Here is a 15,943-nt window from a genome sequence, read left to right as displayed (position 1 = left end):
ATTGGAGGCAGCTAAGATGACACACCTCTTCTGTTATGATTTCTATCTAGCTGTCCCCCAGAAGCCTCGTGCACTCCACATGGGCCTTTGGCAGGTGGTTGGATTGTGGGGGCTTAGAGCTGACATGCTGTAGGTAGGGACAGGTGAGTCCCCGGGGCATTGTCTGGAAGCATTCATCTCCCTTCCTAGGCTCTCTGCTTCCCTTCTGCTGGGCCATGAATGCCCCTCTGTCCCATGAACCTCCCCCAGCCCCGTTGCCACACTGCCCCACCTAGGGGCCAGCAGACTACCGACTGAAACCCCTACAAACCGTGAGCCAAAAGAACTTCTCCTTGAAGTTGTGGCTTTGGGGTACTGTGTCCCAGCAACAAGAAAGTGGCTCATGGTTGTGTTAAGACGCAGTTGCAGCTGTTCACAGGTGTACTGCATTAACAGCTGCCTGTGCACCTGTGCCTGAATGTCTGTAACAGCTTAGGAGATGCGGACGTGAGGTGACTCCTCTCAAGCTCTGGGTTGCCTGTGTCTGAAGGTCACTGCTGTTTGGCTGGTCACACGCAGCCACACTCATGAGCTCTCTCTCCCCACACATACATTGATGTCCCTGGCATAGATTTTGTGTTGTAACCTCATCTCTGCCTCCCCTATTTTCCCTTTTTCTTCATGATCTTTGTCTCCTCCTACTTGGTATTTTATGTCTGTATCCATCTGTCTTTAAGCTTCTGAACAATTTGCCTGGATGCCATCAGGATGAGTAAGATCCCTCTTTCCCCTTTGAGTAAGGGTAGTAGGTGAAAGAATAAAACAGAGCCCCCAAGAGAAACTTTTCTAGATAGTTCTTTTGTTTCATAGAGGAGAAACCTGAAATCCAGAGGTGGGACAAAAGTTTAAAAAATAACTAGTAGAAATCTATCCTGAAAGTCAGTCTGACAGATGAATACATTTACTGCGTAAAATGAAACCGAGAAAGTGAGAAGTACTGGAGTCAAGAATCAACCCAGTACTCCACACCAACCCTTCACTGAGTTGAGTTTGAGGGAAAGCTGAAGTTGTCTCAGATTTTCCATTTGTGTTGTACAATTGGATGTTTTCAATATGTCCAGTGGGTTGGGGACGTAGCTCAGTGGTGGAGCACTTGTCTACAAGTGTGAGGCTCCAGGTTTAATCCCCAGGACTGCAAAACAAAACAAAACAAAACAAAACAAAACACTAAAATCTAGGTTAGTTAGCTTTTTGTCTTCTAACTTGGAAAAGAAGCAGTACCTAGGCAATCTGTGGCCCCCTTACTTAAAGAAAATTGCAATGAAACAGTTTACCTATAAAGCTAGTTTAAGACAAGCTGAAGTAGAACAACGGAAGGGAAAGCTGAGTGAAGAAAGCCTGCATGGGTGGCATGGAAACACCACTTTAACCAGTGTACTATTCATGTGGGCTCCTGAGAAATGGGGCTGCCAAAGAAATATGTTGGAAACCCAATGAAGGGAACAAGGAAGACCTTTTGCACCGCTGTGCCAGGATGACTGTGGGTCTGAGAGCCAAGGTCTACGTGGTCCTGAACGTTTGCCTGTGGTAGAGGTCTCAAGGTTTTAGGGTTGGGTGTGGCTCCTGGTAGCGCACTTCTGTGGCCTGAGTGAGGCCCTGGGTGTGACCCCAGCACTCCAAAACAAAAAGTTTAAAAAGTGAATTCAAGGTTTTGGTACTTGCGTTCTGCTCCTCACTCCTGCCTTAGGATAGAAACCAAGAGAAGACGTGGACAAGCAGTGGCAGGCAAATGGGAAACAAAGCCGAGTTGGAAATAAAACCAGGCGAAGCCTGGCCAGAGACTTCAGGCCTTCTGGCCCCTGCAGGAGGTGACGCTTCCTTTCTGTCCTCCTCCCTCAGCCCTCCCCACAGAGACAGAGTCAAGAGAATTTTGTTGCATGGATTGAGAGATGAAAAAGACCATGTGGAGTCAGGGTTCCTGCTTTTAAAGCTCTGGGATTCCTCTAACTAATGAGCTCAGTAAATGAACAATCAGATGAATAATTCTTCCTCTTGGAGTGAACTTGGAAGGGAATGAAAGGATAGACGTGAGGCAGAAGAGTTTCCTCCCCTGTGGGCAGAGATGGAGTCCTGAGGAGAAGAACCTGAATGTTCCTCTTGCCACCACGCTGCAGTGTAATCAGCCTCAGTTACAAGTGTCTAAAGAGAAAGAGGCAGTGCCTGCAAAAACCCCTGCTGCCCCAGGCCGGTAGGTACTGAGCCCTAGACCATGAGTGTTTAAAAGTTAAATAAAATTGCGATGATGAGTAAGGTCGTCACTGATCAGAAGGATGTTCAGAACAAAGTCTCCCCACTTCGCCTTGCCGGGGCCTCCAGTGGCCAAGCTGGGGTTGAAAAACGGGGCTTTGATCACCTCTCTGCATCTGTTTGTGGTTGTACATAATAATGTGAGATCTTTCATTTCAGAGTTGAATATTGTGCCTTTTAACAGGCCAACATTCAACAGAAACAATGAGGAACAAAAACAAATAAATTGCAAAAATCACATTTTTAAGGAAATTGGAGAAAGCAATGAGAAAGAAAGTAAATATTTCTAGAGAGGGAGGAACCCTTCCTTGGGCAATGCAAGCTAATTTCTTCATGGTAGAGGGCAAGGAAGGAGGAAGGCTATTTACTGGTTCTGGGTGTGGGCCGAGGATCAGGCTTGGTCCAAGAAGAGTTGTTCTCAGGGAAAGAGAAGCTAGCGGAGTTTTGGCAATTAAATGGAACTGTCCTGATGGATTAGAAACTGGAGAAGACCCACTTTTCCCATGAGATGTTTGCTGAGCTCTGGGGCAGTGCAGAGGCAAAACTTAGTCTTGGGTGCTAATGAGACAAAGTCCTGCTAGAAGGAGGGGCCTGCAGCAAATGCACAAACAAGTCTCCTCAAAGCAGCTGTCAGATTTTGAACCTATCAGGACAGGAGCTTAGGGAGAAACCTCTGAAAGGCAGAACTTGTGCAGATGGGGAGACGGACCCACCGAGCTCTTACCAACAATATCTGTGGGGTTAGATAAAAAAGAGGTGGTCTAAGTAACCACCACTGTAGCCCATCCCCAAGTCATTTAATCCCTGGTTGGGTTGGGTTCATCCCCTCAGAGAGAAAACATTTCCTGGTGGAAGTCATCCTTTGGAGCAGCTGCAGTTCAGTCACAATGTTCAGCATACAATCAAAGATGTGCATACACACTTAGGAAACTGTGTTTAATGATCAAATGGAAAAAATAATCAGAATAGAATCACAAATGATCCACATACTGGATATAGCAGTGGTTTAACATGACTGGGTTAAAGAAACTAGAGAAAAAATGGATAAAATTATGATAATTTTAATGCAAAATTGGACTCTAAAAATTGGACTCTAAAAGTTAGAGAACTGAAAAACACATCTGAAATTAATTTACTGGATGGGCCTGACAGCGGACTGGCCATGATGCAGCAGAATTAGTAAACTAACACTGTAGGAAATATTCAAAGCAAAGTTCAAAGAGGAAAAGGAATGGAAAGCACAAAACAATGGGCAGGAGAGAAATGTTCAACAGATCTAATAGATATATAATTGGAGTTCTGAAAGAATAGGAGAGATGGAGAGGAAACAGTGCTTGAAGGAATAATGGCTGAGAGTTTTCCAAAACTGTTGAGAGACATCAACTCATAGCCCTAGATTTTCCCCAAACTCCAAATGTAATATACAAAGAAAACCATATATGAGCATATTCTAGTGAAACTATTGAAGATCAGAGATAAACTTCTTGAAATCAACTGGAGAAAGAAGATTCTATTTAAAGAATCAATCATAAGACTGTGTGTGTGTGTATGTTACTGGGAATTGAACCCAGGACCTTTGCACAAAGCTACATCTCAGCCTTTCTTATTTTTTATTTTGAGACAGTGTCTCACTAAGTCACTAAATTGCCCAGGCTGGGTTTGAACTTGCCTCAGCCTCTCAGAATGCTGAGATTACAGGCAGGTACCACCATGCCTAGCCTGAAGGCTGACTTAACCAACTCTGAGCACTTACAGATAGTGAAATGGTATCTTCACGGTGCTACCATAAAGTAAGGGGAAAGACTGGGCCATCTCCCTATCCCAGTCCTGTTTTTCTACTGTAAAGAGCATATTACCAGCCTCTTTAAAATTCTGTACTGTGAAGAGATTTGGAGATTGACTTTGTGGGTGTTCTGCTTTCTTCAATATGTCTGCGTTTTAGATCTCCTAATCCTCAGATTTCCACTGTCACAGAACCTCATATTAGTATCACGTAGTGTGATGCTGGCTTCTCCCCTAATCTCCCATTGGAAATTTGTTATAGTGAAGTGACCCATAATTGGATAATTTGTGTTGTAATAAAATGTGAACATTTGAAGAGAGAGTATGTGAGTGGTTCTAGGAAGAGGAACCATGATACAAGTGTACCGTATGTGTACAGTGCTTATTAAGATGTGGGATAAAATTGTGATTTAAAATTTCTTGTTACTTTTAATGTGACCCATGACACCAGGAAGCAAAACAACCAAGTAGTTGAGTTAAACTTCAACCAAGTTAAAATTTTTGAGCTGCAAAGGATTCGCAGTGGGGCTTGTATCTGTCAGATGGGCAGAGGATCTAAGACAAAGAAGATGAGTGCGTGGCCAAGAAGCTCATCAAAGGGTGCTCTGCAGTGTGAGCCACAGGGAAATGCAGGGCGTGCCCATTAGGGCAGCAGCAATAAACAGAGGCACAGAAAATAACAAAGACACGAAGAACTTAGAACCCTCGTACAGTGCTGGTGGGAACAGAAAATGGTACCTTTAATGACACCTGCAGTGACAGTGGGGTGGTAGATGGTGATAACTGTCATGTCTTGTTTGATCAGGTCCTGGCCCATTGCATTCATATTATCAAATGGTTCTGTAATATTTGGCAATTTTATAGGTACTTTTACTGAAACTAGTATATCAGTAATCAGGGATTGAACCCTCTCTTGACATGAGAATTTTAGGGGAATTTTTTTTTTTAAAATGCCAATACCTGAGCTTCTAAGAAATTCCTGTTTGATTGACGTGGAATGGGATATTAGTGGAGCTTTTTGCGATTTAATTCTCAGGAGACTCTGGGTGTGTAGGCAGGGTTGGGCTACTGAGTCACACTGCCATTCCGTGTTACAGCCACCACCAGGCCTCAGGTGGAGGCAGACAGGGTCTTGGCACAGGAATCAGGAGACCTGGCTTTTATAGACCGAGCTCTCCTCTTGTATTTGTGCGTTTTGAGCAAGTTTTTCTCCACCTGCTCTGTGTTTTCTTCGTCTATCACATGGGGCTAAGTACACCTGACATCACATGTGTGGCACTACAGGCCCTCATGTCTGGGACATTTTATGCCCTCATCGTATTTTGGTTACTTTTTTCCCTTACCTTTTTTGAACTAGATATTCCTGTCATGCCTTTTGAATTTCATTCTCTTGTTTTTTCTCCTATAAAATATAGGAGTTTATTGAAAGTCACCTAAGATTTCTCTGAGTTTTAACATTTATTCTTCCTTCACTTAAACCTCATCTGTTTTTGTCCCTTTTCTGTGTCTCAGTCCCACTGGGCTTAAAATAAATGTTGTTTTTCTGATACCTGGCAAAATTAATGGTTCATAGATTTTAATGAGGCAATACCAAATAATATGAATAACCATGTGTGGAGGTTAGTGTGAGTTGTTACTCATTAATAATTACACTGATCCTACTCATGAATCACAGAATGGGTAATAAGAGCTCACTGAATATTTTTAAAATGTCAAATAGAGTTCTTAGCTGTGGTTTCTATTGGGTAGGCCCAAAAAGAGTTGCTTGGGTCATGGGAGGAAAATGGCCTGCTTTCAGATTATACACTTTGTATTAGATTTCCTCTGTAACCTAAAAAGGAAGGTGAGGTGAGGTTAGTAACATTCATCTGTGAGGCTGGCCGCAGACCTGTAGCGCTGTGGCCTGTGAGAGAGCTAGGGCCACTGTCCCTGGAGATGTGTCAGTGCAGAGTCACAGTGGCTGGAGGAAGTAGTTTTTGCACGCGGGACACACCTCCCTGCGCTCCTGCGTGCCTGCCACCCCCATCCTTAGGTCTGTGGCTCCTGCAGCCTCCCAGCTTCGATGCAGCTTGTCTGTGACTACACTTTGCATGGCAGATAAAAGATGCCTGTTCTGTCTACCACCACTTTCCAGCATGTTCCTTCCCGTGCGCCAGTGATCAAGTTCAAGACTGAGCTTCCATGTTCTTATATTACTCTGCCTCCCAGTCATTTGGGCCAGGACCCAGTCAGAATCTTCCCTGGCATGTCTGGACTTGGAACCGGAGAGATCCATTGGTTAATGGTGGGTGCCCGAGAGAATGTCCCAGTGGTTCTCTACTCCTTGGCTCAGGGGCAGGAAGAGATTTTTAGGTAAATAGTATTGTGGCCTTGGCGGTTGTATTTCCAGCTCTGCTGATCTAAAGCAGCTGTATAAAGCTACCAGGCACTCAGCACACACAGATCGCTGTTGCAGGCCCTTGAACCTGCCGAGCTGAACAGCGCATGCCCTGACCAGAGAGACCACACATTTCAGAGGAGTCTGGCATGTGCTGAGACGAGGAGATATGGTGTCCCCCAGAAGACCTGATGTGGTCAGGTGTGTAGACAGGGACAGGGGCAGGTTCAGGACAAGTTTCCTAGGGAGGGACTTTGGAGTAGGGAGTAGGAATTAAGTGAGCAAGTCTATGAAATTATTCCTGGCTGGGCGAACTTGCTGAGTGAAGAGAAGTGGATATTATGAACCTGTGTTTGAAAAACCATGGCCAGTTTAAGAGGAAGGTGCTTGATCATCACGGGGGCAGGGGAAGCAGGCAATGGATGGCCTTATTTGCATCCTTCTTTTTTTAACAGAAACACATGCATTTAAAAAACAACAGTAATCCCAAGTCTCTGATTCTCCTTCAAATACCTTCCTGGCTCCGCTAACAACCCTCCCCACTTATTTTCTTTAAACAGAAAATTTACCTTAGGGTCAAAATGAATGTTTGAAACAACAAAGCTGATCTGCTTTAAATACCAAAATCTGTTTAAATAACACAGAGTTTGTGACATGGGTTGACAAAGCCAGGAAGTTCAAAGCTCACAGCAGGCACATTGTATTGAGTTCTGCTGTTGTTGGCATTGCCGAGCCTGGGTCAGGTGCTGGTGTTTGTTATGCAGGTCAGCATGCATGCCTCAGGCAACAAGACTCTTGCTTCTGTGGGAAATACCTGCGTTTTAAAAAATGCTTTTAAAAGAAAGATCAGCAATTGGTAGTAATGGCTATTTCTTATGTCTTTTGAATGGTAAGGTCCAAGAATAATGTGAAGTCGTTTTAGCTGCAGATTTTTGTCATTTTAAAAGCTCTCTTTTTTTTCTTTGAAGAGTGGGTCTTGCTATGTTGTCTAGGGGGCCTCAACCTTGCAAGGATCCTCCTGCCTCAGCCCCCTCCCCTACCCAGTGTTGGGTTTGCAGTTGTGTACTACCACACCCAGCTTAAAAAGTTTTTTTTTTAAAAAAAAGGTTGTATTTTTACTGACATTTGATTTAATTTAGGACAAAATTTAATTGAAGAGGCTGTTGTGTCTTTGTGTTGTTGTGTGAAAGGCAGTTGGAGGCGCTAAAGGGATTGGAGCTCTTCATAGCCACCAGGGTAGCTCACTAGTAGGACCCTTAGCTGTGGGACCCGATACTCAGCGTGGGGATGTTGGCAGCCTGGTTTTATCCCATCACCGTGGAACAGGATGCCCTGGGATGGTTCTCTATTGCTCAGCTGGATGGGTTGCTTGGTTCAGGGTGGAGCCAGCCCATTGATTGGTGATGGATCATATAGCACGGCACCCAAAGCCTTGGAACATGCAGCTTTTGCTCTGAAGTCCAGGGCAAGTAAAGTGGGGAGATGGCTGACATTCGGGAGACTCAGCTACCAAGGCCATACACATGGAGGTGGCTCTGGAGGTGCAGCTGGCAGGGGAAGAGGGGTGTGTGGTGTCTGTTGGCTTCCGAGGTGTGAATTGTAGGTCTAAAAATAGCAGGCAGGTAGGGCAGAGAGCTACTTTTTCCCAGGTAAGAGTCGGAGGGGGAGTGTGGCACACCAAGAGGAAAACTGGTGGAGCCTCAGAGTTGAGACCCAAGGTCCTGACCTGTAGACTGTTCGCCTTGGGGTTAGGGTGCAGTGAGAGAGGATGGGGGGTGGCCCCCTTCAGGGTTGCACATTCCATGCTAATACCCAAGGGCCTGTGTGTGCCCTGGGATCCCCATCAGGTGATCATTCAATGCTATGGTTAGAAGGCCTCCTCCAAACACATGCTGACATTTATTGCTATTATGACAGTACTAAGGCCAGTGACCTTTAAGAGGTGATTAGAACCAAGGGCTGTGCTCTCATGAATCGATGACTGCTATTATCCTGGGACTGAGTTAGTTATCGTGGGACCAGGTTCTTAATAAACAGGATGAGTTCCGCCCAGCCTCCTCTCTGGCGCGTGCCCAGTTGCCTTTCCTCCATGATACGTCAGAGCACGAAGCCCTCTCCACGTGCTGGCGCCGTGCTCTCCTTCTTCCCAGCGCCCACCACAGTTGTTAGTAACTCAGGCTGCAATAACAGAGAAGGACTCAGACACTCAGGAAGGTCTTGCTTCAGACAGATGTCACAATCGGTGCATTCCTGCAGCCAGTGCTTGGCAAATGATGGCCGAGTGGCAGGGAGTCTCTTGCAGGGACAGGCGGGAACTAAATGCAGGGATAGTCTCTGTCTACCTGTCCTTGGGAGAATTCTTTCCTGTGATCAGGTTGGTGGTGGTATCTTCAGGGAGCTGGGAGTTAGGAATTGTCACTCACCCACGCACGCACACATGAGCGCATTTCTCTGTAAGCTCCAAGGTGTGCAGGTCCCCAAGATGCTTCCTTTTGGACCCTTCTGTTTTTAAGTGCTTGTTTTGTGCTCAACAAGAAGAGATCTTATTTCTGTGCTAAACGCTAAGTTCCTACATGTGTTTCAGAGCAAACTGTGAGCTCTCAAGCACATGAAGAACCTGTCCCTCAGATCTGGCTCTGAACATGCGAAAAGGAAGCCAGCCCTGACCCAGTGCCTGTCTGTGTGCCCTCCAGGGACAGACAGTGGCTTCTGTGCTTCCCAGCCTTTCGGATGGCTTCTGCTTCTCTGAGCCTGGGGTTCACATGCGGAGAGGGGAGACAGATCTGGAAAAACATCAGTGATTAATAACAGCAACAGCAGGAGCCTGTGGGTCTATCACATAGGTGGGAGCCAAGCCCCAGCGAGCACAGGTCAAGCACTTGGGAAGGGTGCCTGTATCAGCCCACCTGTGGTTGCTGTAACACAGTACCTGAGGCAGGCTGACTTTTTTATAAAGAGTAAGGCCTACTCAGCTCTCAGTGTTGGAGATTCAAGGGCCAAGCTGTAGCATTGGCTCTGCTCTGGTGTTGGCCATCTTATTTGCAGAGTTCCAGAGTGGCACCTGACTCCCCTGGCAGAGACAGGGCATATATGTTTATGTGTGGTGTTTCTCCCTCTGCTGATAAAGCTGCCACAGTCAGTCACAGGGACTGCATCCTTGACCTTACCCATATCACCTCTTAAAGGCCTCACTTTTAAATAACAGAGTTGGATTAACTTTCCACTCTCTTAACACCATTAACGTGTGACTTTGGGGGGTGAACTCTGGTGTGGGATTGGAGGGAAGAACCATGCTGAAGTCAGAGCAGTTCCTGAGGAGGTGTCTTCCAGAAGAGTCTCCCAGCCTTGAAGATTTAGGAATTCAGAAAAAAGAATTGGAATAATTCATTCCCTATCCCCTCAGTCAAAATAAACATAAGATTCAGCATCATCAGCATTTTTAAGTGGACAGACCAGGGGCATTAAGTATTCACATTGTGGAGCAGCCATCCCTACCATCCATCCCCACAAATATTTCTTCTGCCCAGATTGAAACTCTGTACCCATCAAACATAATTTCCCCTTCCTGCTCCTCAGGCCCCGGTAGCCATTGAGCCGCTGTCTCTGAGCTAGGTGACGAGCTACTGACCTTGCTGGACTCGGACAGTTGTGTCCTGTGTCTGGCTTGTTGCACTCAGTGTAAAGTCTTGAGGGGCCACCTGTGTTGCGGCAGCATCAGAACTTCCTTCCTGTTGAAGGCTGGAGCGTATCCCGTTGCCTGTGCACCACGTTGCGTTTCTCCATTCACCCGTGAGTTCTTCCGACTCTGCTGTGAACAGAGGGACCTGTTCAGATGCCTGAGTCTCTGCTTCCAGTGGACTTTTTGATATGTTTTTTATGTTTTTCACACAGGGTCTCACTCTGCAGCCCAGGCTGGCCTTGAACTCGCTATGTAGCCCAGGCTGGTGTCAAACTCTCGGAATCCTCCTACCTCAGCCTCCCTAGTGCTGGGATTACAGGCGTGGTCCCCCCACCTGGCTTTAGTGAGGTCCTTTTCCGTGAGCTGCTTGGAGCTTGTGTGATTCCTTTCTCAGGTTCCTGGCTGTGAGATAAGGTTGAGAAGGAGTCAAGGCCTTGGTTCTACTTCCAGCTACTACAGACCAGCAGGGTCCCTGGAACAAGTCACATGCCATCTATGAGCCGCAGCCGCCCATCCCCCACTCTGGTTCTGCCCCAGGTGACCATGTGTGGGACGTGGTGCACCCAGACTTGGAGCACTCAGTCGCTCCTGGGTTCTGGTTCCTCCTCAGTGGAGTGAGGAGTGGAGTGGACCCTTAGTGATCAGATGTGACACTGGCACTTTGGCCTATTCTCAGGAAGCCCTGAAGGTCCAGAGTGTACAGAGTCTGTCACTAGCTGGGTGTGGTGGTACACTCCTATATTCCCAGCACTCCAGGAGGCTGAGGCAGGAGGATTCGCAAATGCAAACCCAGCCTGAGCAACTTAGCAACTTAATGAGACCCTACCTCAAGGTAAAAAACACCTGGGGTTCATTCCTCAATACCTGAAAGGGAAAAAAGCATCACTTTTCTGGATGTGAGCGTGACCCTCACATGTGGTGAGGTCAGTGCGTGGGAGCAACTGCATGGCAAGAAAGCCAGCCTGGCCAGCTGCCCGGCAGCCCCACCTCAGTGAGACCTTGCCACCTGCTGTCACCCTGTCTAAGAAGGCTTTGTGAGGTCGGAGAAAGTGAGGAGTGTATGAGTGTGGAGGTGCCCGCAGAGGGGAGCTGACTTCAAGGGTTAGGGACAGGAGCAGAGGATGCACGGAGAAGCCAGGATGCCGAGGTTCCTGCAGAGTAGGTGCAGTGTCCCTGCCCAGCCTCCCCGAGCTGTGCGGTACATTATGACAGCACAACGCACACCTGTGTGTTTCAGCGACTGCCTCAGCCAGCAGCCAGCCTGTTCCTGCAGAGGGGAAACTTGGAAGAGGTTTGGGAGGGAGAGGATGGAGGAGAAGGGGTCACAGGAAGAACTGAGGTGTGGTATGTGCAGGCACCAACTCTGCGTGTGGAACGCACTCATTGTGCACTGCAAACGCGTACTAATGAAAACAGAAGTTTAAAAGTTTGAAAAAGGAGCTCAGGAGAAAGGCGGGCAGCTCCACAAACATTTCCAGGAGGGAGCAGATGACGAAGGCACCAGCGAGACTGCTCAAGTCACCTTATTTTCAAGTAAGGGCTGGTTTCAGAATTGTAAGATGTGTTTTTCTTGGCAAAAGGTAGTGTTAATGGGAAGAAGCAGGCCAGCTGTCTGTCTCACAGCAGACTGGCTTCCTCTAAGCTAAAGAAACTTATGTAGGTGCAGAAGCACAAGCTCCAGCCTGTAAGCTTTGTGCGGGGGTGGGAGGACCCCTCCTTACAGGCCAGACTGGTCAGGGGCAAGGGGCAGAAAGCCAGGAGAGTCATCAGGCAAACAAGGCCTCGAAGACTGGTAAAAGGGGGCAAAAGATGCCAGGTGTGGGAGCACAGGCCTGTAATCTCAGCACTTGGGAAGCTGAAGCAGGAGGGTTGCCATGAGTTTGAGGCCAGCCTGGGCTACATAGTCAGTTCAAGGCCAGTTTGAACTACAAAGCAAGACCTGGTCTCAAAAAAACCAAAAAGGCGGCAAGAGCAAGGGAGCAGTAGCAAAGGAGATGAAGATAGTGGTGAGAAACTAGAAACAGCAAGTTGGGTCCTCCATGGGAGTGAAGTGTTCCACTAACCAGGTGCCAGCTTGGCCGACATCCTCGAGCAGGCCACACCCTTTCTCCTCAGTTCCAAGAAACACATCTCTGTCAGCACCATCCCAGGAAACGTCCAAGACATTGCAAGAGGAAGGAGAGACTAGCAGGATAGTTAACTTTGATCACGACTGAGGAAAAACAAAAGAAGAGAAAAAAGATAATTGAGAGAAGAATAAAAAACAATGTAACACAACAGGCACACATGGACTAAAATAATATTTCTCCAGATGGGGAATGTTAAAAGTTGGAAAACCTAGGTGAGACAGGTTTTTGGAAAAAGTGCCAATGGGAGACTCTTAACAAGTAGAGAAAGAAGACACGACAGGGACAGTGGCTGCTAAAAGCTACCCCAGCTAGAAGTTCCGGGTGCAGGGGCCTTCCAGGGAGGGGTGATATTCACCTCAGGATGGGCTTTGCCCTCTCAGGGAGGGTGAGCAGGAGCCTGAACTCGCTCATGCCATAAGCAAAGCTTTGTTGCCCTAACCAGAGGGCTGCCTTGCAGGGTCTGCTTCATTTATGACAATAGCGGCCAAGGTCCCAGGCAAACACTGCATTTCAAAGCAGAAGGAAGGCGGGACCGGCGTATTCATCATGCCTTTTTAAGAAAGCTCGCCACTCACCACTGGGGACGTTTCTTTTCCCTTGTCCCTTGGCTTTGACTTTGTCTGTCTCTGACCTGGCTCCTGCCTTGTTGCCTCTGAGGGCAATACACAGGTCTCTCGTGGTCAGGGCCCCTGCTGCAAATCAGTAAAGTGAGGCAGGCAGAAAGGTTCCAGAAACAAACGTCAGGAAGGGAGGCACATGGGTAAACTACAGAGGTCCCCAAATCTCACCAGGTTTATATGCTGCGAGTTCTGGGGTCACCACTCCCGAGGTGCTGAGTGAAAGCTGGTGAGTGGGTGGGGATGAGGCCCATCCGACCTGCTCCTCTCCCCTGGCCGTCCCCTTGCCACCATGCCCCCAGCCGGGAGACAGAGAGGCACCAGGACAGCGTGTGAAGTGCCCTGCAGGGGGAGCGTAGCTGACATTTTCAGGACCGACCCTTGAATGACCCAACACGGCCCACTCCTCAGAGCAAGTCCCTGTGGTGACGCTTCTCCCAGAAGCTGTTTTGACCTGCAAAATGCAGAATCCTGGAAACAAGACACAGCTAGTCTTGAGCAGATGTTCCAGTGGAGACAAAATTGGGCCTCAGCATCCCACACACTCTTCATGCCGACCGTGTAGAGGCACCTCTGGTGTTTGGGTCCCGTGCCTGCCCCATTCCTAAGACTTTTCAATAATTCTTGGCTCTGAGGGATGTGGGGGTAACATCTCTCTCCTCTGGCATCAGCTATTTGCACATAATTAGTGAATTAACTGCTGTCTTTCTCAGGAAACACCTGGCGTCTTAGAATCTGTGTCACGGGCCAGGAAAATGAGGGCGCTAGGAGAGGCGGGAGAGAGGGTGCTGTGCATGAGGCAGTGGACGGTGTGCATCCTAAGGGCCGGGGAACGGGGTCACGAGTGCCCTGAGTGTGACCTCCGCGCGAGACGAGATGGAAATGTGCACCCTTCCCAGAAAGACATGTGGCAGACATGGACTTTTTCAATTTTTGAGAGTTTGGAAATTGCGTGATTCTTTGATTAGCTTTGCTCAGGAGCCACACTAATGCAGGGGACCAGGCAGTGTGGGCCGGGCACCATCCCGGGAAGGGACAGCTGGTGTCGGCGGTCTGAAACGATAAGGTCTGCACTTGTAAGAAACGACTGGAGGTGACCAGAGCCTTCTGCTGAAATCATCTCTGCAGGTCCTCACGGCTGGGCTTTCGGCGCTGCTCTTTGACCTGGTCCTGACCCGTGCAACCCTGGGATGGTGAGTCTCACGCGGAGGAGGGAAACGCAGATTTGCTGTTGGGTGTCACTGGGATATTTTTACATAAATGTTGAAGAAAAGGTGTGTTGGGTGTATGTGTCCATCTTGATGTAAATCCCACATTAGTGCAGGAGTGAAGGCTTCTTTTTTTTTTTTTTAACAACTCTTATGAACATGTAAATTAGTGTTCAGAAGAGTGTATATATCACTTCTACAATCTTACACACCACATGCAGCCTGACAGATTTTCAACACTGGAACACCCCACACATCCTGTACCCCACATCCAGCACACCTTCCAGCCACTCAGCCACACAAGAGATGCCACTGTCCCTTGGTGTTCAGGGGGGTTGGTGGTCCTACGACCCCTTGAAGATTTCAAACTCCATGGATATTCAAGTACCTTTATAGTAAGTGAATATCAGCATAGCCTATAGGCGTCCTCCTGTATGCTTTAAATCACCCCTAGATTACTCATAATGTCTACTACAATGTGAACACTGTGAAAACAGTGGTTATACTGTGTTACATATGAAATAATGAGAAAAATAGTCTGTACAAGCTCAGTACAGAGGAAGTGTTTTTAAAAAAAATTCATATCTGAGGTTGGTTGAGTCTACAGATGTGGAACCTGTGTGTAAAGATGGTCAGCTCTGTGTGTGAGGTGTGTACTACTGTTATATGTGTACCTATGTAGCTATGCACACATACATACATATCATTTATATAGAGGGAGCTTTGTGTGAGTTTCCCTTTCTTTGATTCTTCTATTCACTTGCTCCTGGACAAGCTCCAGCTGTCCTTGTTTAGAATGCAGCCACCCCTCGGCTGAAAGACTGCACTTCTCATAAGGTGCCTAAGCAGACAGCAGAGGAGGTGAGCGCGTGAGCCATGGGGCACTGTGGAAACAGCAAGTGTAGAGACCCCGCAGGGGGTGTGCTTGGTGGCCCGAGGGGCAGCGTTCCGGGAGCAGTGTGACAAGGAGCCGAGCGGCAGATGAGCCTAGAGGGGAGTGGCGGTAGACGAGGTGGAAGAGTGCACGGGGCCGAAGGCCCCTGTCTGGAGGTGGCTTCGCCTGAGTGAGTTGGGAAGCGATTGGAAGGTTGGGGCACAGGAGCCGTGCGCGCCTGTGTTAACCGCCCTCTGCCTACCGCGGAGAGTGGCGGGGAGGGTGCGGGAGAAGCAGAAAGGCCAGGTGGGCTCTGGCAGGGATCAGGGTGCAGGATGGTGGTGGCGAAGGCCGAGCTGATAGCGTGGAGCGCTGGGAAGTGGTGGGATCTCTGAAGGGTCCTGGGAAAGGCGGCAGGACTGGAGAGGAAGAGGAGTCCGGGATGGTGACGGTCCCTTTACTGAGACGGCAGTGTGCATGGGGAGCAGGTTGTCCAGGTGCTGGGGACGGATTGGGGCTCACGGAGATGCTCAGGTCAGGTGGTGAGCACCGGGCTGTCAGCCAAGTGTGCCCCGGAAGCCAGGTAGGGACAGCCTCTCTGTGCCTTGACCGTGGCGTCACGCTCCCACCTCTGGGCTGAGGGTGAGGGCACTCTTCCTGGACCACCTTCCTTACAGGCTTCCCATGGGCCCCTGACTTGTCATCCTCCAGGTCCAGGCAGCCTCACGGGGGCCTCCCTGACCACGCCCCATGCAAGGTCCCAAGCCATTTCCTGTCTTTGTGCTGATTTTCCACCTGCCAGCTCTAACCACTGTGCCCTTGCTGGTTCTCTTTCTGCTTGGTAAAGTCTGCCTGCCACCCAGAGGCCAGCATGAGAGGATACTGTGGGCTGTGCAGAACAGGGCTGGTGAAATTCAGCGTCGAGAGTGAGGTGGAGCAGGTAGCACTGTAGCAAGAGAGCAGAGGCAGGGATGGGGTCTGACTGTGCGTA

General features: G+C 48.5%; 1 protein-coding gene across 13 annotated transcripts in view; it reads left to right on the top strand.

Moving 5' to 3' along the window:
- The window catches only part of Tmem241 (transmembrane protein 241), a 127,263-nt gene that overhangs the window by 81,053 nt on the left and 30,267 nt on the right, over window positions 1–15,943 (top strand). For 7 of the 13 annotated variants that reach the window (XR_001230962.1, XR_001230968.1, XM_013503737.1 and 4 more), the window contains one exon: window positions 13,999–14,063. The exons of 5 other annotated variants lie outside the window; for them this stretch is intronic. Coding sequence is in view for 5 of the 8 variants with exons in the window: in XM_013503737.1 (XP_013359191.1) it covers window positions 13,999–14,063 (65 nt within the window). In the remaining 3 variants the exon portion in view is untranslated. Of the gene's footprint in view, window positions 1–13,998; window positions 14,064–15,943 lie in introns of those variants that run through there. One more of the 13 variants, XR_001230957.1, reaches the window with a different exon arrangement.

Source organism: Chinchilla lanigera, unplaced genomic scaffold (assembly GCF_000276665.1).
Source record: "Chinchilla lanigera isolate Chin_1 unplaced genomic scaffold, ChiLan1.0 scaffold00001, whole genome shotgun sequence".
Lineage (NCBI taxonomy): Eukaryota > Metazoa > Chordata > Mammalia > Rodentia > Chinchillidae > Chinchilla > Chinchilla lanigera.
Note: the sequence above shows the minus strand (reverse complement) of the source record. Positions and strands in the feature narration are given on the sequence as shown.